Here is a 26,964-nt window from a genome sequence, read left to right as displayed (position 1 = left end):
GCCGGGTCCCTTCCGGCTGGCCCGCGCGCCCGGAGGACGCGATTCGAGGGTGCACCCGGCCCGGGCGCTGCTCGCCGCGCGCCGTGCTGCTGGTATCTCCTTCCCCCCGGCACCGCCGCCGCCGCCGCGGGGGTTCCGCCCGCCCGGAACCGCGGCCGCCTCGGCGCTGGCTCCGCTGCCCGGCGGTTTATGGCTGCCAAGGCTTCGCCCAAGGTTCAGGCGGGATTTCCGGAGGCGGCTGCTCCGCACTCAGCACAAGCGCGGCGCAGACTCGAATAAAGCATGAATAACCTTAGCGCTTCCGCGCCGTGCGCTGGCGGCTCCGGCGGGACACAGGGCGGCTCCTGCGTCAGCGCAGCGCCAGGGGCGCTAATCGCGCGGGCACTTCGGGGCGGGCCGCGTTCCCCGCCGGGCCGCTTTGCGCGCGGCGCGCGGCGGCCGACCCGGAAGCGCTCGCCGAGCGCCTCCATGCGCCAGCTCCTGGCAACCGGCGAGCCGAGACGAGCGGGGAGCGGCGCCGGGGCCGAGAGCTCTGCGCTTCCCTGCGCCGCGCCCGCGGAGCCGCCGCCGCGCCGCCATGCTGCGGGGGGCGCCGGAGGGGCAGGTCACGGCGGTCACCAGAGCGCTGTCCGCCGGTAGGCGCCGCGCGGCCCGCGCTCCCTCCCGGCCCCCTCCCGCGGCCGCTGGCGCGCGCGGCGGGGCCGTTGGCGGGGCCGAGGCGGGGCCGCTGGCGCGCGCGGCGGGGCCGCTGGCGCGCGCGGCGCGGCCGTTGGCGGGGCCGAGGCGCGGCCGTTGGCGGGGCTGTTGGCGCGCGCGGTGGGGCCGAGGCGGGGCCGCGGGCTGCTCGCTTGGCAGCGGTTGCGCCTGCAGAAACATAGGTGCTCGCGCGGCTGTTGGCAGCGCTGGGGCTTTTTCTTAACGCGATCAAAAAAGTAACAAGAAAAACCCCGAGGAGCCTGCTGTAGCATCGCTGAAGTTAGACTTCCCTCCTCCGCCTTGCAGAACTCTCCTCTTTATTTACGCTTACGTAGTCCCGTCGCGTGTCTCGCTCAGGTGTTTCCTCGCTGCCTGTTCAAACCCAGTGTTTAAGTAACAAGTCCAACTTCGTTGTTAAAGGAAGTGGTTTGTAAAAGATGTAGCCTGAGTGTAACAGTCGATGCAAGTTTAATGTTTTTGCTACTTTTATCTCTTGTATTACAAAAGCTGAAGGAAGGTGTTTGTGTAATTTAATGTGCGTGTTTTAACTTGAAAGTCCTTTTCAAGATTTGAGAATACAGTAATATGTTTGGAAGAAACCATGTTGTAAACACGTGGTCTGATTTTTGCAATCTTTAAAATAATAATGTGGGGTGTTTTTTTTAAGCAAATTAGAAGATACAGCAATTTGTAATTTTCTGGAATGGTGTACTAGAGATTATGGGCTTCAACTGGGAAGAAAAATGTAAACCACAGAAGTGAAGTTAAGTTGCTCTTATGTTTTTGCTTATAGCATCAGTGCTCTGTCAAGTGGAACCTGTGGGAAGATGGTTTGAAGCGTTTATTAAGAGGAGAAACATAAATGTTTCTGCCTCTTTCCAGGAGCTAGAAGATGAGAAAGAACTTTCTGAAGAATCAGGGGATGAAGAACTGCAGCTTGAAGAATTTCCTATGTTAAAAACACTTGATCCAAAAGACTGGAAGGTATTCATATGATACAGATAGTATTGATTATTTTTGTGGGAAACATTCTGGCAAAGCTATCTGCCATTCCCAGCTGCTAAAAATCCCCTTCCTTGACCTGCCCACCCCAAATCTGAATTGTTCTGCATCCCTAGTTTTACAGCTGGGTTTGTGTTTTCCATGCATAATCAGCTGATGAGGACAAACTCAAGTGCACATCAGAGTAAGATCCTAGTCTTCAATTGTTATTTTTCATATTGGTTCCTGTAAGCAGCAAAAGTGTCTCTACCCCCTGCCAGCACCTCTTTTATTCTGAAATTACATCAACTTTCTCAATATTAAGCAATTCAGTTTTCTTTTAATTGAATTTTGCAGGATCCAGTGTTTTAATCTAGTTTCAATTAAGCCACTAGAATTTCTATAACAGTGACTTACCCTGTTGATTAAAAAATCGCTAATTATGGTATTTAAGACAATTGTTTCTGTAGCCTTTTCTAAGATTTATTTAGAGAGAGAATTCTGCCTTTTATTTTTAAAATGTTGGTGGGCAGGGGAGGGCAGAAATGTTTTTCTGCCTGTGTTATGGCCTGTTAGATCACGTTTATCAGTGTTTAATAAAGGTGTGGTTTTTTCCCTCAGAATCAAGACCATTATGCTGTTCTTGGGCTGGGAAATATACGATACAGGGCTACTCAGAAACAAATCAAAGCAGCTCGTAAGTACCTTTCGTTCATGAGCATACCTTTCTCCTAGATGTACGGAGCTATATTTCACATATAAACACATATGTGTCATGAATGAGTATTGTGCTATTCCCACAGGCTTAAAAATGCCTACTGTTTGATTTGTATTGCTTGCCAAACTTTTAAATTCACATCAGAGTTCCAAAATTCACAGACCGAAAACTAGTTAATTCAGAAAAATTCCAGAGTTCACATCTAAGCTTTCTTGTGTCTTTCTCAACAGCCTTGAGACTAGGATTGTACCTTTTTGCCTTTTTGAGTCTGCAGCCAGACTCAGAGAGAGAGACAGAGAAAAAAACTAGTCATGCCCTGTTTGTTTCAACAGGTAGTTACCTTGAAGCCCTCTTATCATGGTTAATTGCCATGTTAATAGTACAGAATGTTTAAAAAGTATATTACTTTTATTAGTTTGATTGGTAGACTGAGTGTTCCATAGGAATAGAGCAGTAGCTCTTTGATTTTCATGAAATCGAATACTGTATTACTACTTAGATCACTAAGAAGCTTGGTTTTGCTCTGCTTTGGTCATTTTGCCAGGTGATAAGTGTTCGGTTCCTGTGGCTGGATTTCTGGGGTGTTATCAAGCCATTAAAAATTGTTTAGTCTTGTGAGGTTATGTTTCCTTGGCATTTCAGATAAGTAAGCGAATAAAGCTTGGAAGTGTCAGTATGCTGCTTAATGATATAATGGACCTGTGTCTTAAATCACAAAGCATGAGTCACAAAGGCAGTCATGATGTGGGACATTTTGTGGTGTTTGCATATCAAAAAACAACGTGTCAGGCTTTAGAGATATATTCTTTTCTAGAAAGCAATCTGACCAAGAGTCAACTTTGCAAGAGGAGTGCAAGTATTTAACTGAGGAAGATTTAAAAGCACTCTGAAGACTATTCAGTGACCTTTATGAAATAAGCTGATGGTTTTGTGAATTGATTATGAACATGGTTGTGTGTATAACTGTATAACTACCATCTCTGGTGAAACCACAGCTGTAGATCAAGTTACATCCAAATGCAAGCGGATGGAGGATAGGTTCCTTTGGACTCCACTGAATGAGTTATGGCAATGTACCAGCATATCATCTACTAGCAAAACTGTGGCAAGCAGCTATGTGTGGTCATTAAAAGCATACAAACAAAATCATCTTTCATCTGCAGCTGTGTTACCTTGTGTTTGGAGCGTATTTAGAGCATGCTTGGTGAATTACAAACTTTTATTACAGTGTATGCACAGTGAATTATGTTAACTCTGATACTTGATCATGTGTTTGAGTTTTTAGTAGTGCTCCTGTCGATCGCGTGTTAATCATGAACATAGAGCAGCACGTCTTCTGTTGATTAGTGCTCTCTTAGCACAGAGAGAAAGGACTGTCTTTAGGATCCTAACAGCACTGAGTTAGTACATGCTGGTATAGTGATGTGAGTTTTCTCACTAGTATATCCTGTACTGTTCCTGTTTTTAACAAGGGATACTGATTTTTCAAAAAGCAGGTGGCTGTAACTATTCTGATATTTTATAGCCAGCCAAGGAGGTACATTTTATGTTTCATGAGTACTGCCACTAGACCTTTTGGCAAAGAAGCCTGTTTAAAATCTAGTTTCATTGTTTTAATGCTAAGATAGCATTGGTAGGAACTTATGTGCTAATTATAACTTAGGAATTAAGGCCTACACAGAGTATTAAGTTGAGCTCAAAAAAGTCCTCTGTGTGTGCTTAATTTTATCCATTTTAAGACCCATAAGGAATGTGCAACAACTCTTGCAGGCTCATTGCTGTAGTTTTCTTGTAAAATTTTGTCTTGGATTGTGTTCAGAACTTAAGTAAAGGTATAAAATAAAATGCATTCTAGCTGAACTACTTTGCTTTTAATTAGAAGTAACAGCTAAATTTATATTAATTAGTTGTTTTTATTTTTTCAGTGTGATTACACATCGAATACACAGGTTCATTACTTATTTCTGTTACCTTCCTGATGGGGAAAAACATCTAATTAGAGAAATACCCATTTGAATGATTATATTAATTTCCTAAAATCTAAAAAGTGTTCGTGATAGAACACTTATAAATGTCACATTTCTATTTGCTAGATAAATCCATGGTTTTGAAACATCATCCAGACAAGCGAAAAGCTGCAGGGGAGCAGATAGGAGAAGGTGATAATGATTACTTTACCTGCATAACTAAGGGTAAGTATTGAACTTTTCTTATTAGATGCTATTTCAATCTGTTTGCTAACATGAGACATATTTATAGTGCTTTATTAGGCATATCATTCTTGCTGTTTCTAGCTTTGTAGTAATTAACACTTCTTCAAAGAAGCTCTTTTCCATTTCAGTACATCCCTGTTTACTGCTTCAGTAAACAGAGGTCACATTGTTATATTTTTCATTGGGTTAGAAATGGCATGAGAATGCAGCTGTTGGTTTGCCATGCTGCTTTGTGGTAAGACAAAATAGTTAATGTGAACACTGGTAGCAGTATGTGCAAAGATGAACCACTAGAGGTAGCCACATATCTGGAATAAACTGATAAGCTATAAAATAAACTAATTACTGGAAGAAGCCAATAGCAATAGGAAAATCTGAATTCTAATGTGCTTTTTCTGCCAACAGAGCATCTGTTGATTTTATCCAAGATAGCAGTTTCTTTAGCTGCTCTCTTTGGCCTACAGATGACTGAGTGAGCTCAATTGAATAGCTTTTCCTTTCTTGTCTGTAATATGATAGCCTGAAACACCACTGCTGGCCAATTCCAAAATGTTAGGAAGTATTCTGGATGTAACCAAGCTTATCTCTCTAGAATTGCTGTGGAGTTCACCTTTTTTTTTTCTTTAACACTTTTTTTGGATCAATAAGACTTGTGGAGGGGAAAAAGAAACTTACAATTCATCAGCATGTTTTAAACTTTTTTTCCCTGAACAACTTCTTATAATTCCAGTTAAAATGTTAGATGATATTATGTTAAGCTGTTATGTTTGCAGCCTTTTCTTAGAGATATAGTAAGATGTTTAAAAAAGAAACAAACAACAATTGACTGAAACCAGATTTTTTGTGAGCTGCTGTTCATAAATATTACTGGAGTTGTGACTTCGTTTCAATTTGAAAGAGAAAATTTCTAATATCTGAAAATTAATGGTGATACTTGTTTCCCACCTGTTCTACTGACCTCTATTATTAGAACATTGGGAAAGCCTGCTTCAGAGGGAAATTAAGGCAACACAGAATTTCAGAATTGCTGTTGCCTGTTGCTGGCTAGTTAGCCAAGAGAAAAATTTGTCCATAGTTTTGATCCTGAAGGAAGCTGGTAAATATCTATAATTGGAATACTCTGTAGCTGAATTCAGGTATATGCTATGTGTTCAACCTGCAAAGAGCAAAACATGTTTCCCAAAGCGTGCAGTTGAAGTATATAAAAATAGAGAGGACAGTACAAAGTAGCATAAAAGGTGAGCGATACTTCTAGGCAGTACCATGGAGGAAAGAAATGCAGTGGTAGGAAAGGGGAATGTGGAATAGGAGAGTGTATTTGGCAATGGAACACAGAGAAGAAATTTGGAAAGGCAGAAGTGTACGTAGTTGGGGTCCAAAGATGGAACTGATGAAGGAATGAATGGGAGATGCAGTGCTAAGAGGAACTAAATATGTGGGAGTGGAACTGGAGGTCTGTATGCAAGCAAAATCTCTTAGGTGGAAGAAGAAACATGGATATGCACAGAATTCCTTGCATCAAAAAAAATGTCATCAGAGTATATGAGGCTTCTAGCTTATAATGGAGAGGATAATTGGTGTCATTCAGAGCACTGGCAGAGGGAAGCTGAAGGAAGTCCGTGAAGCAGAGGGGAAGGAAGATTGGCCCACAGCAGTTCATTGGGCATTCCTTCCTCCCTTTCTCAATTAACATGTGCAATGAGGTCAGTTTTTCTAAATCTGACCTTCAAGTATTCTCTCTCTATGGATGCAGCCAGAGAAGCCCATGAATGATAGCAGCATGAATTTCATTCCTTTGATCAATTTTCACGCTTGTTGAGAAATAGTGGATATTTGTAGAACTGACAGACACAGTAATTTCACACTTCCTTGCAAAAAGCCATGAGTTTACCAAGCTACTGAACATATGATTTCTAGGTTATGATTCAGTAATACAGTGTGCAGTGTCACCAACTGCACAATTGTAAGAGCAAGAAGGCTTGATGAGATAGTTCGTGTGCTCTGGCTAATAGCAGTTTGTTGTTTTATGCTGTTTCAAAGTCTTGGTACGATCTTGTCATGCCCTGCAAAAATTCTAATGAATGGCTCCTGTTCTTGCCAATCTTGAAGTCCTATTAATGCAAGCCTTAATAAACAGGTTTGTGAATTTACCTGCAAAAGTCTAGTTGCAAGATAAAAGCCTGAAGATGTCATGCCCACACTCCCAGACACTGAACTAAATTTACTACAGAAAAGTATTTTGAAGTATTATCTAGTTTGTTTTATTTAATGGTTAAATGTGTCATTTTTTCGTAAGTATTTTCTTCTACTTAGTTTAACAGGAATTAATAGCAATGTGATTTAAGACATCATCAAAATAATTAAATAAAAAGGAATACAGAACGATAATCAAACACATATCCAAGAGCATCTTTTTCAAGACTTAGGACCTTGTCTGTAACATTCCAACCTTGTTAGGAAGACTCATTTTAGTCTCAAGTTTTATGGGTTTTTTTCAGCTTATGAAATACTATCTGATCCTGTGAAACGACGAGCATTTAACAGCATAGATCCTACTTTTGATAACTCTGTACCTTCCAAAAGTGAAGCAAAAGAAAACTTCTTTGAAGTTTTTTCACCAGTTTTTGAAAGAAATGCCAGGTAAGCTGTGTCAGACTGCCTTTGCTGTTGCTGGAGAACCAGCATTTGCCAACTCTTCTGGCACTGAGTTTGTAACAAGTGTGATTTTAAGGGATGCTGGAAAGTGCATTAATTTGACAGAAATTTAATACAGCTAAAATAGTACATTCTCAATTATTTTCTTTTAAAGTAATCTTAACTGGTACATTGATGGCATTGAGTTTGACCCATGAAATAAAGGACTAAGTCTGTTCTCAGCTCCCTGTTGCTTCTTTTTCATATTACAAATTGTTTCATCTTAAAATTATTTACTATACCAAGTGTGTATATGCTACTGAATAAAAAAATCCTTTTTAATGATTTTCTCATAAGGATGAGACATTAAGATAGGACAGTAGTTATAGTCATGATTTAGCTAGGTAAGAGGAGAAAATTTAACTACCAGAGTATTTGGTGATTCTCTCTTTCAAGATGTGTTATGTTTTTTTTTCTGCATTTGATTCATGCCTGTTAATTAATTTTGTATGAAGGTTGTCAAAATATTAGTCCATAACCAAGTTTATTTGTTTTTACATGTATGAAAAAAAATATTTTATTGTGTGATGCACTTCACAACTCATTTTGAACAATCTTTTGCTTATTTTAAGTAGATCTATTGAATCTCTAGAAAATATTCCAGAGATTCGGATCTTCTAGATCTGTGGTTGTCAGATGGGTTGTTCCCTTCTCTGCTTAGAAATGGGATGCCATATCATCAAATAATAAATCCTATGACCTACGGAAGATTTCCCTTTTTGTGGGGAAAGAAATGAGATAGAGGCAGGATGCACAGAATATGTGGGAGATGTAGCCTACCACAGAACTGAGTTATTTACAGAACTCCTTCTGTCCACTTTTTGCAAGCTCCTCTACCAGCAGAGTGTATGTGGAGAACAGACACCCTGTTACTAGTTTACTAGCTTGTGTTCCATCGGCCCTCCTTGTGTGCTCACTGAACTTGAGGAGGAGTTTACTTTTTTGGGGGAGCTCCCCCATGAATGCACAATCTGGAGAATATTTAGAGGGAGCTTCTGTTTTCTTCCTCTGCCCAGATGCTTTCTGGGATGGAACCTCTATTTCAGTATTTTGACTCTATACTTAACACATACCATGTTTTGAAGTACGCTTATATTATATATAATATTTCTTGAACTTATCAATTTATTTTCAGGTGGTCAAATAAGAAAAATGTTCCTAAACTTGGGGACCTGAACTCCTCATTTGAAGAGGTAGATGCGTTCTATTCATTCTGGTAAGTTAGCTGATACCTCAGTTTCTATTCACAGTACAGCCACTCAAGATGAGTGATATAAAGGCTTTTCCACACCCTTCTGTATGTAGGCTGTTGCTAGGTCAGAACAGACCAGAGCCAGTGCCATGAAATTACCTCCCAGCTGTTCGGTGCTTTCCACAAACTGAGCTGGTTTTCTCCTAGCTAATACATCCACATTGTAAGTTCAGTTACAGTTGGAGCTTTCGATGATTCTCTGACCAGAACGGCTATGAACTGAGTTGGCTCAGAGACAAGAGCAGGGTTCATCTTACCTGACCTGTGTTTTCAGTGGAGGTGTCTGTATCTCTGCTAGGTGTTTAAAATCTCCTCTTAAAGGGAGGTCTAGTCAAGTAAAGTCAACAGAGTTTAGAGTTTGACTCATCTGCCAAACATGGATGTCTATGTAAGACGGAATGAATTTTTCTGTAAACAGCATTATATCTCAATTGCCTATAGTGGGAACTCAGACAACTGCTCTGGAGACACTTAAAAACTGGTGAGGTTAATCCCATCCTAAAATATACCCTCTTTCCTACACAGTCAGAGATGTGAGTTGTTACTTTGAATAGCATTTTGCGTTTTCAGTTAACACAGTGAAATTGGTTTAGGTACTAATGGTATAATTGCTTACAAAAAAAACTAATATTTTAAAAGATACCGTAGTTGTAATAGTTTTGCTGTCATCTTTTTTTTCCCCCTCACTTCTAATTTTACATTTACTGTAGGTATAATTTCGATTCCTGGAGAGAATTTTCCTATTTAGATGAAGAGGAAAAAGAAAAGGCAGAATGGTACGTAAGTAAAAAGAAATTTGACAGGAGACTGTCATAGCAGTCAATATAGCAGCAAATATAGCAAGATTTTTTTTCAACTTGCAATTAGACTCTAAGTCAAAGGAAGGAAGGTAGAGACTGAACTAAGAAATAGAATTCCACTCACTCAGCCCAGAAGTCAGTCACAGATTTGAATAACCTTGGACTGACTCTGGGCTTCTGTTTCTTAATCGGTGTAATTGGAGTAATTCTTGCCTGCATCGCGGAAGTGTTTCTGAGGTGCTTTGAAATCATTTTACCAGAAGATTGTATGAGTATAAACACACATCCTGTGTGTTCATGTCAGTTCAGACTTGCAGCTCCAGCAAGCTCCAAATTAAACCTGGAGCTAGACCAGTTGATGAGTAAGTAGGTATCATTTTTCTCCCCAACTCCATATTAAACTGTGCTGAGACAAGTGATACTTTCTAAAATGTAGAGAGACTAGTTCTTATGGCTTGATGTATATATTGCATATTTTTTGATGTAGTGGAGTAGCTGAATTAGTTCGTGTTGCAGTTGCAAATTACATTCCATTTTCATCCTTCCTATAGTTATAAACCCAGACTGTTCAAGTTAGAATAAAGCACTGGATCACTTAGTCTACCCTGTATTTCACACAGCACTACCTTTCAGTCAGACCAGTAGCTTGCATTACAGAAACCTCTTTATCAAGAAAGGCATCCAGGTTTGAACAGAAATCAATTGTCATTAGATCGATTAGTTGCTTTGTGCCTAAAATCTTTGCTCTATTTCCATTATGATTTTTTCTTTAGATTTTACTTAGGCATTTGTTCCTCTTATACCTTATCCTGCTATTAGAGTTTTTTAGTCCCTTTGTACCGAGTGTTCTCTCTCACAAAGCTTCTATGAAGGTACAGTTAATTCTGTATCAATTGTAGTTTTGAAAAATTGAACAGATGAAGCTCAAGGCTTTTCATTGAAGGACTCTTAGTTATTTATATAGTTCTTTTTGTCTTTATTATTGTCATTCAGTGTCCTTTCCAAAAAAATATTCAGTCAAGTGGTATAATTAGAGATACAACTACATTTCTGCTTCCTGCTCTTCTATTAGGTATTTAAGATACTTGTCATCTCTTCTTTCAAAGGTTATGTTGCTTGTCTTTTTTTATCCTTCAGTCTACTACTGGACAGAAGTCCCCTATTCTCTTACAGGTGTTTTTCTTCTTACAAGTATTGGTCCATATTTGGCTGCATAGATAAGGATCTGTAGCCTAAGCATTTTTGTCTTTCATGACAGCACTGACAAGTATTTTTCAGATTATTGTCAGCCATTTTTAATTTCTTTAACCTGAGCTATATTGAGTCATGAGTTTACCAGAGTGTCATGGTACTTCATGGAAAGCATTAAACGTATCCTGTGTATACAGGTTTATTTGATGTGACCTATTTTCCGTAAAATTAAAATAATAGGCTGTCCTTTAATAAAACTGTATACCAGCATTTCTGTTGTTTTGTGTGGATTAGATGTTGGTCAGCAAGTGGTTTGTATTTTGGAAGTCCATGATCTCTTTCTCTGCAATGCCAGTTGAGCTGGTTGTGTTGTCAAGTGTTTTGAAATGTTTGTTTGTTCAAATACCTAGCATTTGAACATGAGGTTGGGGCCTGGAACTTTTTTTATCTTTTTTTTTTTTTAATTACTATTATTCTATTTTTGAAGTATTTAGAGAAAAGCATATGTGTGGAGAAACTTTATTTAAATGTTTGACGAATTTCTGATCATTGCAGACACTAAGATATTAGTGGTGAACTATGCTTTTCCTTTTTAGTCGAGATGAAAGGAGGTGGATTGAAAAGCAGAATAGAGCTGCCAGAGCATTGAGAAAAAAAGAAGAAATGAACAGAATCAGGACACTTGTTGGTAAGCATACAAACTACTCTTTAAAAATAGGAGATTTCTGCTATTAGTTAACAAATCTCTATTTTTCTGTTCTTGCATGATGCCTGCCTTTCTTCTGCCAGACAACGCATACAGCTGTGATCCGAGGATAAAGAAATTTAAGGAAGAAGAAAAGGCAAAGAAAGAAGCAGAGAAGAAAGCAAAAGTAGAAGCAAAACGTAAAGAACAGGAAGCAAAAGAAAAAGTAAGTTAACTTGGTTAATTTGGATTGAAAAAACCTAATTCATTCACACCTGATCCACTGCTTCAGTTTCTAGATGTGTCAGAAAACTACTGTTAGAATTACATTGGGGTTTACAGATCTTTTGTCTTTAATCTGTTCCCTGTACAACAGGCAGTGCAAGAGTACCAGTGAGCCTTTTGAGAATAGGATGAAAACACAGAGCATAAATCTGAAACAATAAACTTCTAAATTTGAGGTTTTGTTGTTGCACACACATCCTCTGGTTTAAAGGCAGTCATTAACATCTGTGGCTTGGTTTCCACTTTCATAAAATGGACACAGCTGCTTTCCTTATAGGTATGCAACCTTATAGGTTGATTAGTGTGAAACTCTGAGGTAACAATATACCTGATAAGAAGAACAATTTAGAAAAGATGGCTCTAAAAACAGTACCGAAAATATAAGGTGCTAAAAAGTAACTTAGATAAAACTGGAAAATTGCAAGGCATTATGCTAATAGTGGTGCAGCAGAAATGCTTAACCAATGCTTTTTTCCAAGCAGTACTTTGGGGGCTGGTATAGGAAATATCATATAGTTTCACGTCTTTATAAATCCTGACTTCCTTTAAAATAAACTAAGAGTCCTTATAGTGAGTGAGGCATTTGAATTAATGCCAACTAGTATATATTTTACTCTCTCTCAAAATGCTTGAAAAAACAAACATTAAATTATTGATATATTCCAAACAATGGAAACTGCACATATTAATATTGAATGATTGAATGACCTATAACAGTGTGAAATTCCTTTGCTTTTCCTTTGATTGCAGCAAAGACAAGCAGAATTAGAAGCAGCACGTTTAGCGAAAGAAAAAGAAGAAGAAGAAGTTAGGCAACAAGCATTAGTAGCAAAAAAAGAAAAAGAGATACAGAAAAAAGCGATCAAGAAAGAAAGGCAAAAATTGAGAACAACATGCAAGGTATTTAAATATTATTATACTGAAATACAGATTACATTAGTGAAGTTGTTATGCTTGCTTAGATCAGACCCTATCACATGCTTGTTCTTATGGCCAGAGATGGGTATGAAAATTGAGTTTACTAAAAAGCAAAATACTAAAACATAGTTATCATATAGTTTTGAGTTATGAGCAAAACTGGCCAAATAAGTCCAAATGTCTGAAGAATGCTTGTGTGTGAAGCCTTTGTCTGAAGATACAGGACAATACAGTTCAAGGTAGAACATGTATTTCTGCTTCCAGAACTGGAATTACTTTTCTGATAATGAGGCAGATTGTGTTAAAATGATGGAGGAGGTGGAAAAGCTTTGTGATCGCCTTGAACTAGCAAGGTAAGTCTTCCTGACTCTGATTTCTGCTCATTTTGATATCCATCTTTCTACTAGCTATCCAATGTAACTTAATAATTTGTTTTTAGTCTGCAATGCTTGAATGAAGCACTTACATCCACAACAAGGGAAGGAGGAAAGGCGGCTGTAGTAAAACAGGTAATTATGCTGAGTGACAGATCAAAATAATAGAATAATTAGACTTGCAAAATTTACCTGGCTGAATCTAAACAAGATACAAGAAACAACACAGTTGCTGTGGAACCCGGCCTATTAAACATAAAGACCTGAGATTCAGAGTCCCCTGACAGACTTGTTGTCTGCTCCATACCTAGTGGAGGTCAGGACTGGTAAAATAAAAAAGCACCAGCTGAAGAAAGTCTGTGCTTTTTTCCACTACTTGTGCAGTGTATAGAAACAGTAGAGGAATTAAGGTTTCCCCAGCAATGGGTAGCAGTTACGTAGAAGGGAAGGAGAACCGTCTTAACCTGTTACTCAAGAAAGATTCTCCATCTAGTGTCCGTGACCCAGGGCTGGATCCACAAAAGGACTTAAATGCTACAGCCTGTGGCTTGTCCAAGGGTCAGGTTTACTCAGCTGAAGACTTAAGGTTCAACTCTCTCCTGTTCTTCAGGTGACTTGAATCCAATCTCCCAGTATCCAGGAGAGTGTTCCAAATACTGGACACTCAACTTTCTTTCTCTGTTAGAGCTGTTCCATTTTGCAGTAACCATCGTCATCATCTATGAGATAATTTCCTCTTTGCCAGATTAAGATAATAGCAAGAAACCTACTTTGTGCATACTGTCAATGGGCTTAAGTCCATAGCTTTTGAATATCACCAAAATGTGAGTGGGCATACTCAGAAGAAGCTGCATTAAAGATATGTCTCCATTACAGTCTCGAGATGTGGTTACAGTTCCCAAAGATATGCGATAGATAACTTAAGTTCTGCTGAATTGCTTGCTAACAAGCTACATATGGCCACCAAACCTTGAGTAAGTACTTAGAAGCTAAAATATAACTTGTTGTAGTTAATACTTTTATCTGTGATCAATATAGCTAATTTGCTGCAGCTTTCACTTTCCATGCAACTATAGCAACTGCAGACTTTTGGCATCTCCAAGCCTAGGTAGCAGTTATGTTGGAGGATTTGGGGGTTATTGTTTTGGATGGATGTTTAACTGTGCCCACCTGTAGCTTCAGGTTCCTAATCCTTTTGTGGATCTGTCCCTTAGTGTCAGATAGTGGCACAGACATTCCCATTATATTCAGCAGTTTTGCCTAAGTCCTGGGAGTGTTCTTTTCATTTGCTAATGAATTTGTGATGGATTTTTGCTGTAGCTGCTAGTTTGGGATGTCCAAATCCATACATGTGATAGAGCAAAATAATACTGGGGCAGGTAGGCTCGTTTTCCATAAGTATAATATACAGGGCAGAAACAAAGCTAAATTCAAGGCTCATAGCAATCATAGAGCAAGGGATTTATGTAAATGTTAAATTTAAAAAATGATGCATGTTTACCATTCTTCAGATAGAAGAAATAAATGAACAAATAAGGCGAGAGAAAGAAGAGGCAGAGGCTCGTACGCGCCAAGCAACAAAGAGTTCAGAAAAGTCAACCAGTGGTGGTGGAGGGGGAAGCAAAAACTGGCCAGAAGATGATTTACAGTTGTTAATTAAGGCTGTGAACCTCTTCCCAGCAGGGACTAACTCAAGGTACTTCTCATTTTCAGTATTAAAAGCCCTACTAAGAATTTTTAATTAAATAACAAGCACAGTACCACTTATTTTCAGGCCTTCTGAAGTAGGACTGGCAGGACTCCCTACATTTCCTTTGTCTTGGCTGTTGAGCAGCCTGTGGTTTGTTTTCTCTTGGTAGTGTGCACTACCTGTGACTAGCAATAGCCCTAGCCCTAGGTCTTGTTTCTACCTTGAACTTTGTTCAAGCCTCAGTCCATCAGCAAGATTGTGCCTTGGCACATGCCTGCACGGGTGTGTCTGCTCGGTAGGCTCCAGTCCTTAAAGCACAGCTGGAACAGTGAGAGTGATCCAGCTGGGTAGGAATGCAGTGTATTAGCTACTCTGTATCTCTGCACCAGCTCCACGGTAAATGTGAGGTTGGTTTTCCTCCTGTGTGATAGGAGGAAAACATTCAGAGCTATGAGCTTTAGGAGAGGGTCAAGGAAAAGAGAAAAGCCAGAGTTCACAGCAAGTAGCATGTGTGATCAGCTTACTAATAAAATTTAAGGACAGAGTAGAATATTGTTCCTTCTCATGGCAAAATGCCTCCTTCTACTTAGGATTCACAGACTTAAAACCTTTATTAAATGTACTAAAACCTTTTATTTTTTTAAAAAAAATCATACTCTTCACAGATGATGGAGGTGATACCAGTACCTATTTCTACACTGCAGGTACTTATCTAGGACCTAGCTTTAAGTAAGATTCTGCTGTCTGAGCAGATGCAAATCCTCCTCCTCCTCCTCCTAAGTGTACTAGGAGCAATTCTGGGACTAGTGGTGTTCCAGCATGCTCCTGTTGAAGCCCCTTTACTTGATGAATGGGCAGTCCTTTGGGGGCCGTGGCCAGGGTTAACATCTGCTCAGCCCCTTCAGTGCAGCAGCAGTATTTCATGTCAGAGGTGCTTATGATAAGGTAAGCAACAGCTGAGCAGAGTTTTGAAGATTTTGTATTCAGGCATCTGTATTCTTTTGCCTCCTTTTTCTGTATCAGAACCCAAGAGGCTCACCCAACTTATTTGACTGAATTCTTAAGGATGTCAGACATAATTATTTTGGAAAGTAAATGAATTAATGTGAAAGTTCGTTATTATATTAAAGTCCATAGCTTTTGAATATCACCAAAATGTGAGTTGTATACATATTTAAGTATGATTATACTTACTTAGGAATTGTTATAAATTTGTTCACCTATGTGCAGAAGCTTGAAGGAAGATCACCTATTATGTAATTGCTCTTTTCTCCTTTCTATTCTTGTTTTAGGTGGGAAGTTATTGCCAATTATATGAACTTGCACTCTACTACTGGAATAAAACGAACAGCAAAAGATGTCATCAATAAAGCAAAGAGCCTCCAAAAACTCGGTATCTTTATCATCTTATTTTTGTAATAAGATGGTCTGCATCCTTCTATATGGCTGCTTTTTTTGTTTGTTTGTTTGTTTCCAAGATAGTCCATACATCTCAAGAACAAATGTAGCTCAGGTGGAGGCTTTAGATGAGTATTTCTGTGACCCAGTCTTTTCAGCCATGGAATATTAGTAGCTATGCTGTAAGTAACCACCTGATGAGTGAATATCAGGCATTCTTTTAATCCTACTGCATAGATAAATGCATTGGCCAAATTAATTGCCTGGGCTCCTCTGTACCCATAGGCCGGTTTGTCTCGCTCTGGAAGAGTTCTCTGCTAAGGAGACAGCATCTAAAATAAATGTAACTGATGATTCTGTAGACATACTTTTTAAAAAGTGAGTGGGACTCCTAAATTAGCGTGACTTACTTCCTTTTGTAGTAAATAGAGCCTAGAGAGCTGGGGATACTGAGAATAGGTTCTGAAGCAAGTTCTCAAGAAAAATCAAAACATTCTACTACAGGGGAAAAAAGTTTCAAAGAGGTTTCTCCATTCCAAACCACACAGCTGCTCAAGGAAGACCTAGACTTTCCTGGTGTTCCTGACTACCCCTCTGCCACTGTGGATAATGCATGAGTTTTGTGCTGCAATCTTTACTTAAGGCAACCTTTACTGCAACTGAAGTTGCAGGTTCAGGCTCAAGAGGCCATGAACAAAGTATTCCTTTGAACAATATAAAGAAGGATAGGGATTGGAGAGCCTCACACTTAGCAAAATGTATTGTGCCCTAAAAGATTTTATCTACCATCCTCTTCACTAACCTTTTAAAATGAAGATGAGTGGTTTTTGTTTGTGTGAATATCCATTTTAGGATAGTCTGCTACATACTGTATTTATTATTATATATGGCTTTAATGTTTTTGCAATAATTATGCTCTTAAATATCTGTTGCTTATAGACCCTCATCAAAAAGATGATATAAACAAGAAAGCATTTGACAAATTCAAAAAAGAGCATGGTGTCGTGCCTCAGATGGACAGTGCTGCCCCCTCGGAACGGTTTGAAGGTAAGGCTGAAAATAGAGCTCTTCTTGCAGAGCTCTGTCCCCTGGTCATAGTGTGAGTCTAAGCAAGTTTGGGTTACTTTCTTACAGGCACACTACTAGCTTACAAACTTACCTATGTATTAAAAGATCCAAACTATTGGATTTGTCTGCATGTTTTTGGCACACACAGTACAAACCAAGGTTAATTAAGCAGTTATTGATGGTTTGGAACACTTTCTGGGTGGGGCAGGAGGTAAGACTTCTGGGGTACTTCTTCCTCAAGCTCTTCCATTCCTCAGAGGGAGCTATGTCACCAGGGAGGAGTATCACAAAACTGCACCCTAAAGATGTGTTACACTACAACTGTAATTTTTACAATATTTTAAGATGACCGTGGACTGCCTTATTAAATATCTTGTTTCTTACTGTCATTTTTGCATTTAAAAACAGGTTCACCTTTAGATTCATCTCCTTGGACTACAGAAGAACAAAAGCTTTTAGAACAAGCACTGAAGACTTATCCAGTAAATACTCCTGAAAGATGGGAGAAAATAGCAGCAGCTGTTCCAGGCCGTTCAAAAAAAGACTGTATGAAACGATATAAGGTAAAGTTCTTCACCAACCTCCTTCTAGGATTGTAATTAGGCCAGGTTTTGTCAGAGTCCATTGCTTTTTAAGTGTTGCTGTCCCTATCATAAACAGCATCCAAGAACAGCAAACTCCGGTGTAAGGTGGAGCCTTTTGGCAAAATACTTTTTTGATATGACACTTAATACAAAAAAGAGCAGTTTAGAGTTTTCATATATTCTCAGTGAAATTAGTGGACCTGGGAGCTAGTAGGCAAGTCTGCCTCTTGAAAGCTTTCTTGCAGTTTCATAGTAAACTTCTTGTAGCTAGATGTAGTAAACTTCTCTAGATGCTGAAGTCCTGTCCTAGCCTCTTGTTATATTACAGGGGATGAAAATAAGCATTTACCCTCAAAAAGATGTCAGTTTTCATTTATTTGTGTTTCTAAGAGAAATAGCTGTAAGACACTAAACTGCCTAAGTTCATCCCTCTGTCCAGGGGGGAGAGGGCTGCATTCAAAATAGAGCAGAGTTAACTAGTTACACATTAAATAAGTGGGGTTTGTTTTCTAAATCCTCCAGGAACTTGTTGAAATGGTCAAGGCAAAGAAAGCTGCTCAAGAACAAGCGATGAATGCTACTAAAGTCAGGAAATGACTTTTACTGACAATCTTTGTTTTATAATAAAAATGCAAATACTGTACATGCTTTCATTCTTTCCTTAATTATACAGATGCACAGGAATATGTGTCGTGCTTGAGTTTTAATCTTCTCAAATGGATTTCTCCAAGTCAAAAACTGTTGAACAAGAGTGAGTTTGTCTTTAAGAGTTTTAAAAGCATACTGAAAATGCTTTTTATTCACTAAACACGAAGCCAGTACATGCCACTGCAGATTTTGTTATATTCTGGAAGTTGTTCAATTGGACCTGGAAGTTAAAGAAAGTCAGCCATGACACATGCTAAACTTACACAGAATGGTGTGACATTATGGGAGAGTAGGGGAACTTGTATTACAACATACCTATGGCAGCAACTGCAGGGTGCTTATCATAGATGTACTTTGTGCAAACTTCTCTAAGAGTCTGGGCATCAATAGCCTAAAAGGGTTGGAGAGACACCTTTGTTACCCATCCTGGCTGAAAAAGTATTAAGAGCTACCGATCTTAATTCTGTATAACCCAGAAGTACAGGCAACAGCAGTTGAAATCTTTTCCTTGGAAAACAATCTAATCTCTGTATTGTCATTTCCTGTAACAATTAGAAATTTAACTGCTACAGTAAGGGTGTAACTTAAGAATCATAACGAAAGCACCACTTACTTCAATTCTTGCCTCAAGTTCTGGAATTGGGATTCTGCGCTTATAACACAGCATCTGTCTTCCAATGTCTTCACAGATTGGTGTAGACCCTAAAAGGGGGAAAATGCTTCAGTTATCAGCGTACAATTACAGTAAGAATAAAAAGTTCCAGTTAAGTCTCACCATCAAGTTGTAGCAGCATATTTGTCTTTAGAAGATTTTTGGCTCGAGCTACTTCATTTTCTGTAACGCTGGTGCAAAGTCTTATCCTGAAAAATAGTTTAAATCCACAAAGGCAGCAGATAGTGCTAATCTGTAGCACACAAGATTGCCTGTGATAAAGAACTGCATACATCCACCAAGGCATGTCTTTCCTACAGACAGCAAATAGCACTTGATATAGAAACAAGCCATAGGATTTAAAGAAGAAGTGCAAGAGTAGTGAATTTGGAAGTATCCCCCAATTCAACCAAAGAACCAATTTTTCCTCCTTAGATAAAATATCTTAAATGAAATACAGCTTAAGTACAGTCTGTACTTACTATCTTGATAAGGGCTGTTGTAAAATAGGAAGCAAACAGTTATAGATAATTAACCCAGAGGCATCTGCTGCTGCCTGGCTCTTGGTGAGACCGTGAACTGTCTCAACTACATCATACTGTAGGAGAGAAACCATTACTAGAAGGACAGAGGGATACATTAAATATTTTAATGCATTCTAATTATTAAAATGCAATAAGAATGCACAAGAATTTCTCCAGTCCTAAGTTTTAGCAAGCAAACAGCTAGAGCAATGTCATTTTTTCCCCAAAAAGTTGGTTACAGAGATTTTACACAATAATAGTATAGAAAAATGATCTAAGTGATTAAAGAAACTCATTTTCAAGTTTTCTTTCAACTTCATTCACTTTCAGTCCATACCCATTAGATAATGTATGGATTTCCCATCTCTTTCTTATTACATTTGCAATTCAATCAAATTACAGCTGTACCTATGCACATCTTTTCAGCTTAGGAAAATGAAATCATTTCCTGCTAAAGATATGTACTCTCACTAGAGCTCTCTAATTAACAGGTGACTACCTCGTACGTCATGTGGGATAGTAACTACAGAATGGTTTTAGTAATGGGATTTGAAGGTAACTACACATTCATTACTCTGAATGTGTACTCTTCCAATCGTCTTACATGCAGTTCATGGATGCTATATACTGACTTTGTACGCTAAAAGGTTTGACAGGTATTTCCATAACTCCTTCACTTGAAACTCAAAAGAAGTCACTGCTATGTTTTCTTATATGAGGAGCCCTATTTCAATAACTGTAGTTAGTATTTATTCCATGAGGAGAGCTAAACCTTCCATTAAAATAAGACTGCCAAAAACTGGCTGCTGGCTGCTTTGCAGTATCAAAGCTCAGAACTTGATCCATATGTTTTTTCCAGGCAGATCTAAACAGAGAAGCAAGAGTATTCTCTTTAAATAGTTACCATCTTTAAATAGAATTCCTCCACTGAAAATAAGTTTTCAGAGAAGCAGTTGTGTACTTACCATTCTCTCTGAACAAAGTGCACCATGTCCTGTATAGTGGATGGCTCACAAACCATATAGAGTCCCCACAACCCTGTATCAGTGTAGCAGGTGTTGAAGGATTGGAAGCTATGACACAAGTTACCATGGCAGGCAATCTGAGCAAGTTTACTGGATAAATTCTGTTGAGGCAAGAGAAAGTGCATTTCATGAAGATTCTTGAAAGCCCACTAGTTTCCTCCACACCCCACTGTTTTCATTTCAATGGTAACAGAACAGGCAGTAGCATCACACACTCCAGGGGAAGCTCCAAGGTTAAGCATCAGCTCTCATCTGAGACAGCTTCTTTCCTTGTATGTAATCTCACACTATGATTCTTTACGTCAGGCTTTAAACAGAACTGTAAAGCTACACAGGTTCAAGAAAGGGAATGGTTATTGATACCCCCAAGTTCTCATGGCATATAGGTATGAAACATTCCACTTGGCATCAGGGCTGGCTGACCCCAACTCACCCACATTTCAAAGGCTTCACCACTATTTGCTAAGATTTTCCTAGATCTTGGGCAACAACTTCTCCCAGACTCCCGATTGGTTTCCCTTCCCCCACTCCAATAAAGGGCCACAAAGTCATGTAGCAACAGTAGCACCATCAGATGTTTGAATGGGTTCACACTGGCAGTACCCAAATCAGACAAGTCTCACCAGTCAGCCAGCCTTATTAAAACCAGGAAGGTGCGTGCAGGGTCACTCACCACGCCTCCTCCAAAGGAACGATCCCAGTTACCTATCAGAGTATTTGCCACCATAAGGGGGATTGTATCTGGGTGAGACCAACCAGCTGCTTCAACAGCTATTGCAATGTGTGCCAAGGGCATCTTGTCGTCTCTTATACGGATCTGTGGGAGTACATGAAAGTAAATGTAGTACAACCTGCACGCAGCAATATACACGGAAAGTTAAGTGTTAGGATACAGATATTTCCATTACATGCGTGGCATAAACCATGCACATACTTCATATGCTTTAATTCTTGATTCTGTATTATTTAACATGAGTCTTATGAGGAAAGGTAGTGACTTTTCAAAATCTGAACAGAGCTGGAACTGAAATGCAGACACCTCAGTCCTCAGCCACGTCCTTTAAAATACTAGTTCCCAACAAGTGAAAATGCTGCACTAACATAGGCAAGAGAGAAAAGGGGAAGTAGCAGCAGAAGTAAGGGAGCTTTTTTTTCAGGAACTGGCAAGGCTGAAAAAGTGGTGGCAGTAAGGCTCGCCCAGGAAAGTTTGGAAGAAACTGTTCTGGAAAGCAATGTTCCAGCTGCCCTCATTGGAGGCTCAAAACCTTTAAATCTGCTGTGTACGAGGTTGAGAAGCTCTCCTCAGCAGACAGCCTGTGTCAGTCATGCTCACAGAGGATGCTAAGGCCAGCCCACCGAGCCATCTAAGAGCTTACCTCGCTCCCCGTGAAGCTGCAGGGTGGCAGGACTGGCAGTCCTCCTTCTGGAGCAGAGGGTAAGTTACCAAAATGGGATTTTGCTAGATCAAGCAACTCATCATGAGAGACCCCTGAACAAAGACATTTCACATACATGTTAACATTATTCTGTAAATGGTTATTATGCAATTTAAAGTCTCAACTAAGTAGTAATTTATGATTTCCCCGTGTCAAACACACTTCTAGATTCCTCACTTCCATTACTGTGCTGAGTAAGATCATCATGATCACCTTCCTTAATTCTCTCCAATAGCCTTCTATTGGTATTACAGCAAATCAAGCTCTTTGCTCTCAATTTCAAGCCTCAGTATTATCCCCTGTCTTTCTCTGTGCTTTCTTTTGTTACTCCCCTATTTGTGCTGAACTCTAGGCCCTTCTTCTCCTGCCCACATGGTAGAATGACTGAGGCCCCCTCGCTCCTAGTTATCAGCTTAAGAATGTTTCTGAAATACTACCGAGGGAAAGACGGAACAGAAATTCAAAAGATAGGAAAACAAAAACAGAATGTGTTGGGCTAACAACGTGCTTCCAGGACCTACTGAACAATGGGCAAATCATCTTGTTGTTCCTGAAAACCTAAAAGACCTTGATTTTAAATATAGCTTCACAGGGTGAATGTCTCATACTAACCTCCAGCAGCAGCCAGAATTATTCTGGGTCCTTTATAATGTGTTGTTATATACTCCACCAAGTCATTACGGTTTATAGATCTGAAAATAGTCCAGGAAAACAAAAACATCATTACACTGTCAGTAGAATTTATTACAGGAAGAAGAGATTCATGCACAGACCAATACTAGAATAACTTTAAATTCTGCCAACACACAGTGCGTGGAGGCAGGCAACTAGAATAAGACTGACTTCCTAAAAAGCAAATAGGTGCTTGATTCATTTGATCTTTCAAAGATCTTCTTGCTTCTCCCAAAGGAGTGGGAATTACAAGGGTCCTCCCTGTTCAACTCCACTCAGGTACAGACAGTATCTACTGCTGATCTCATGACAGTTTTAAAACAACACATTTACAGTCTCCTGGTCCGCACTGGTATAAGCAAGTGCTGAATGAGCAGTGTAAACAGTATTTATGGTAGTGACTGACACCAGACTGATGGGGAAAAAAGTGTTTCTAATTTTGTGACAGATAAATTATTAAAAAACAAAACGAAAATATGGCAAATAATGAAGATATGCAGTAGATATCTGAAGTTCACATACCCTTTGATGCCTGCATAAAGGGGAATTAAAGCAATTGGGAAATTCTTACAGTTATAGCCAATGCAACTTTGACTACCTTCCAGGAAAAAAATAAGAACTGAAGCTGTCCCCTACATTTTCAGGGTCTTTCAAATATGCAAAGTTACCACACAATTAGAAGTAGGCACATTTGGACATACTTGATATTCTCAGTGGGTCCTAAAATTGTTCGTCCCAAGGCTGTTTTCTGATAGGCTGTAGCGTGAAGGTAATCAAAGACAACTTCCTGTAAATTGGTTTCAACTTCCTGCATCTCTCGAAGTATAACTCCTCGCTCACGCTCAATCTCTGCTTCTCCCAGGGTACTGTTCTGAATTATATCAGCAAGAATTTCCACAGCTAATTGAAAATAGAGATGGAAATGTGAAGTTTATTTTCAGACTACTAGAAAAATTTGATTCAAAAGTAAAACCCACTCCTGAAGTTCAGATGGCCCAAGATTAGCTAATCAAAATTAAGGTTTTTTGAGTTTTTTTTTTTAATTGCTTAGCAGGATGCTAAAAATACTGAAGTTTTTCTTCAGAAGGGAAAAGAGACTTGCTCTTCAGGAAGGGAGAAGCCCAAAGGGTATTTTATTTTGCAAAACTAGCAAAGACATTTCAGGTATCAGCTTCACTGCTGGCATGCTCCTTTCCAAACTTGCATTCTGATATTTCCTATGAAGCTCAAGAAGAAACTTCTCCTCCTTTAAGGAAAGGACTGTTACACTGAAAAAGCATCATTAGCCTGCATTACCTCATCAGGAGCCTGGTAAGCATTTCATTCTTTGCTGCTTTTCTGATGAATGAAAACAGTTACCTTTTGGTAAATCTTTGGAAAAAGCCTTTGCGTAATACACTGTTTGTTCCCTGGATGTATAGGCATTCAGGTGAGCTCCCATGTTCTCAATCTCTAGTTCAAGGTCTAACTGAGATCTCTTTTTTGTCCCCTGAAATAAAACAATAAGGAAGTCAAACTAGACCCTTGAACCCCTCTTCCATTATTTCTACACTTTGTCTATATAAGTTAAGGCCAAGGACAAAAAACAGAAAAATCTTTTAGAAAAAAAAGAAAGCAGCACACTAATATCTCAAAAGGGGAAAGTCAGATATAAAACATGCTGCACTCCCAAATGAAAACAGAAAGCTGGCAAAAGAAGGACTGTGTGTTTTCTAAGAATATTAAAACAAGTTTAAGTTCCTTAAAATTAGACTTTTGCTACTAATTCACTGTTGAGTATGAGCAAGACAAGGACTTTATCTTCTCTCTCTGATTGGAGGCAAAATCTAAGCCATTTCCTTTTTTCTCGATTTGAAAAAAACTTACTACAGGATTCTGATAAAGTTCTTATCATTGATCTTTTAAGACTAATAACTCAGATAGTCACTTTAAAATTTGCAGAATTAGTATTCATACTTGCCTTGAAAGCCATATGCTCCAGAAAATGAGCAGTTCCATTGTTCTTCTCATTTTCATACCTGCTTCCAGCATCAATCCAAAGTCCAACCTCATGGAAGAAAAAAAAAATCTTACTATATGATAATGTGGCTCTGCTCCTTTTTCTGTACGAACTACACTTAGATTTTCAAGACCTATTTTGTAATGGCTTTTCCCTTAAAAAAACAGGTTTTCGGAAAAAAAAATCTAATACTAACAAAAATCTAATCACAAATCCTTTACAAAAGCCTTAAGACTCCCACTTCCCTGCTTAATTTTTAAGAGCAACTCTTTAACAAAAACTGAAAGCATTCATCTTAATTCCACAAGAAAACAAAATACAGTAATACGGTTATGAAAAATGGTCTCATTATAAGTTACACCTACTGTGCATGTTGAGAGTCCAGAGTCTTCAGAAGCTACTTGCAAGCCATTTTCCAGAGGAGACACCCTAGTTTCAGGAACATTTAAGACTACTTTTGTTGCTGCCTTGGAAGCTCTGAACCTGCCTGTTCCAATATGTACACACTGTAAGGAAAAAGCATCTGTTATGCTCAGATTGTAGGAAAATCTTCTGGAAAGTATATTCCTGAACTTAAAAAAAAAAAGAAAAAAAAATATCCAGTACTTATTTATGTTTAAGCATGCATTTAAGAAAAAAAGTTAAGAAAATATTTAAGTTAACACTGATCTATTCACCACTACTTCACATTAGGGTTGTACTAACCTCACTCAGAGGAAAAGCATGAAGGGAATTAAAAAGGAGCAGAGTGCGCCAGCTTCCCTCTGGCAAAGCACTCTTACTGAAAATTATTACCACCCAGCCATCCCAGAGTCACACTGCACTTCTGCCAGTAAGAGCCTACGGGACACTGAGTATGTCCCTTCGCATCTGAAATCCTTTTGGGTACCTGGTATCCAAAGGAAAATTAGATACAGTTCAATGGTCTACATGAGGAGGACTGCAAACTGCAGTCACCCTTTGTTCAAATCAGGGCCAGAGTTGAAATCACCACCTTTTATGCAATCGTCTGACAGTTCATAGAATCAGTCAGGCTAGAAGGGACCTCTGGAGATCACCTAGTCCAACCTCCCTGCTCAGCAGGGTCACCTAGAGCATGGCAGACAGGGTTGCATCCAGGCGGGCCTTGAAGATCTCCAGAGAAAGAGACTCCACAACCTCTCTGGGCAACCTGTGCCAGTGCTCCGTCACTCTCACAGGGAAGAAATTCCCCCTCACGGTCAGGCAGAACTTCCTGTGCTTCAATTTCTGCCCATTGCCTCTTGTCCTGTCACCTGGGACAACTGAAGAGAGTTTGTCTCTGTCCCCCTGACACCCTCCCTTCAGATACTTATACACATTGATCACATCCCCCCTCAGTCTTCTCTCCCCCAGGCTGAAGAGGCCCAGCTCTCGCAGCCGTTCCTCATAGGGCAGGTGCTACAGCCCTCTGATCATCTTTGTAGCCCTAAGTTCAAGTTATTAATCAAATTGGGTGGGAGAGAAAGGAAGATTAAAAAAAAATTTTTTTTTTGTTAATGTTGAAAATGAGCAATACGTTTAAACATGTATCCCAAATGAGTACTTCAAACAATAAACTATTCCAAAAAAAATGGTTCTTTAAAATGTAAATGTTAAAAGATTCCCCTCACTTTGTGACTGTTCTGAACCTTAAGGTAGACAATCCACCTCTCATCCACCAAGGTTCAGAGGTAGGAGACTGCAGCTGAATCCCAATAAACTAGGTCTCTCCAAACTCAGGTAAATCTTAGAATCATAGAATAATTCAGGTTGGAAAGGGCTTCGGGAGGTCTCCAGTACAACCTCCTGCTCACAGCAGGGCAGCTACAGGGTCAGACCAGGTTGCTCTCAGGTTTTTGTCCAGTTGGGTTTCAAAAACCTCCCGGAACGGAGAGAGGCTGCACAACCTCCCTGACTGGCCTCGTGGGAAAAAAACCTTTTCCTTATACCTAGTCCAAAGCTCTCCGTTCGACTCTCCTTGTCCGGGCTGAACAAGCCAGCTCCGTACGCCTCTCCTCACAGGGCCCGCACAGACCCCTCTTGGCACTGGGGGACCTGCAACACCCAGGCTCGCCCCTCACCGCGGCCCCGGAGCGCTGGGTCCGCCGAGGGGACGCTCGCGCTCCCCTCAGCCGCGCTGCGACTACAACTCCCAGAGCGCACCGCGGCAGCCAGCTCCACCCCAACCCAACGGCCGTCCCTAGGACTACAAATCCCGGCATGCACCTCGGTGCGGCCGCCATTACCGACCCCCCACAACCGATTCCGGCAGGCTGAGCACCAGCACAAGGAGCCGGGGGGCCGCCAGGCCCCCCCCCCCCCCAAGCCCTTCCGCTTCTCTCCTCTGCCACCTACCCGGCTCCCCGGGGTGCGCTCCCGCACGAGGCGGCTAGCCCACGGCAAGAAAAGCCGCCGAGCGGCTATGCGACCTGTAGACGCCGCCATCTTCGTGAGCGGAGAG

At 40.0% G+C, this 26,964-nt stretch overlaps 2 protein-coding genes across 4 annotated transcripts; one reads left to right on the top strand and one right to left on the bottom strand.

The window, feature by feature from the left end:
* Positions 1 to 99: 99 nt before the first annotated feature.
* Positions 100 to 18,190, top strand: DNAJC2 (DnaJ heat shock protein family (Hsp40) member C2). 3 transcript variants are annotated; one of them, XM_062581853.1, is made up of 17 exons: positions 100 to 213; positions 1,490 to 1,680; positions 2,299 to 2,374; positions 4,489 to 4,587; positions 7,107 to 7,248; positions 8,438 to 8,518; positions 9,265 to 9,330; positions 11,142 to 11,233; positions 11,335 to 11,456; positions 12,266 to 12,415; positions 12,698 to 12,786; positions 12,873 to 12,942; positions 14,319 to 14,503; positions 15,790 to 15,890; positions 16,835 to 16,942; positions 17,372 to 17,526; positions 18,070 to 18,190. In XM_062581853.1, exons 2-17 carry the CDS (start codon positions 1,648 to 1,650, stop codon positions 18,142 to 18,144), a joined length of 1,644 nt encoding a protein of 547 aa, XP_062437837.1. In that variant the 5' UTR covers positions 100 to 213; positions 1,490 to 1,647; the 3' UTR covers positions 18,145 to 18,190. The 3 variants fall into 3 exon arrangements, with proteins under 3 accessions (XP_062437837.1, XP_062437828.1, XP_062437817.1); XM_062581844.1 differs by lacking the exon at positions 100 to 213 and adding an exon at positions 467 to 635 and having other exon boundaries at positions 1,579 to 1,680; XM_062581833.1 differs by lacking the exon at positions 100 to 213 and adding an exon at positions 467 to 635.
* Positions 17,904 to 26,964, bottom strand: PMPCB (peptidase, mitochondrial processing subunit beta). Its single transcript, XM_062581864.1, has 13 exons — positions 26,859 to 26,964; positions 24,869 to 25,009; positions 24,465 to 24,551; positions 23,864 to 23,993; positions 23,206 to 23,404; positions 22,445 to 22,524; positions 21,773 to 21,885; positions 21,070 to 21,213; positions 20,337 to 20,497; positions 18,971 to 19,056; positions 18,809 to 18,897; positions 18,511 to 18,586; positions 17,904 to 18,415 (listed from the first exon to the last, which is right to left on the bottom strand). Exons 1-13 carry the CDS (start codon positions 26,946 to 26,948, stop codon positions 18,351 to 18,353), a joined length of 1,461 nt encoding a protein of 486 aa, XP_062437848.1. The 5' UTR covers positions 26,949 to 26,964; the 3' UTR covers positions 17,904 to 18,350.

Source organism: Rhea pennata, chromosome 1 (genome assembly GCF_028389875.1).
Source record: "Rhea pennata isolate bPtePen1 chromosome 1, bPtePen1.pri, whole genome shotgun sequence".
NCBI classification, from domain to species: domain Eukaryota; kingdom Metazoa; phylum Chordata; class Aves; order Rheiformes; family Rheidae; genus Rhea; species Rhea pennata.
The sequence above is the reverse complement of the archived record's forward strand: the minus strand, read 5'-3'. Positions and strand labels throughout refer to the sequence as shown.

Bases quoted from the DNA above. Each gene is read 5' to 3' on its own strand.
- DNAJC2 (XM_062581833.1), top strand. From the start codon at position 578: ATGCTGCGGGGGGCGCCGGAGGGGCAGGTCACGGCGGTCACCAGAGCG. The intron at 636-1,489 runs GTAGGCGCCGCG...TTTTGCTTATAG, and splicing joins CACCAGAGCGCTGTCCGCCG to CATCAGTGCTCTGTCAAGTG. The intron at 16,943-17,371 runs GTAAGGCTGAAA...ATTTAAAAACAG, and splicing joins CCCCTCGGAACGGTTTGAAG to GTTCACCTTTAGATTCATCT.
- PMPCB (XM_062581864.1), bottom strand. From the start codon at position 26,948: ATGGCGGCGTCTACAGGTCGCATAGCCGCTCGGCGGCTTTTCTTGCCG. The intron at 21,214-21,772 runs GTAAGCTCTTAG...GTACTCCCACAG, and splicing joins GCAGCTTCACGGGGAGCGAG to ATCCGTATAAGAGACGACAA. The intron at 18,416-18,510 runs GTATGTTGTAAT...TTTAACTTCCAG, and splicing joins CCCTGCAGTTGCTGCCATAG to GTCCAATTGAACAACTTCCA.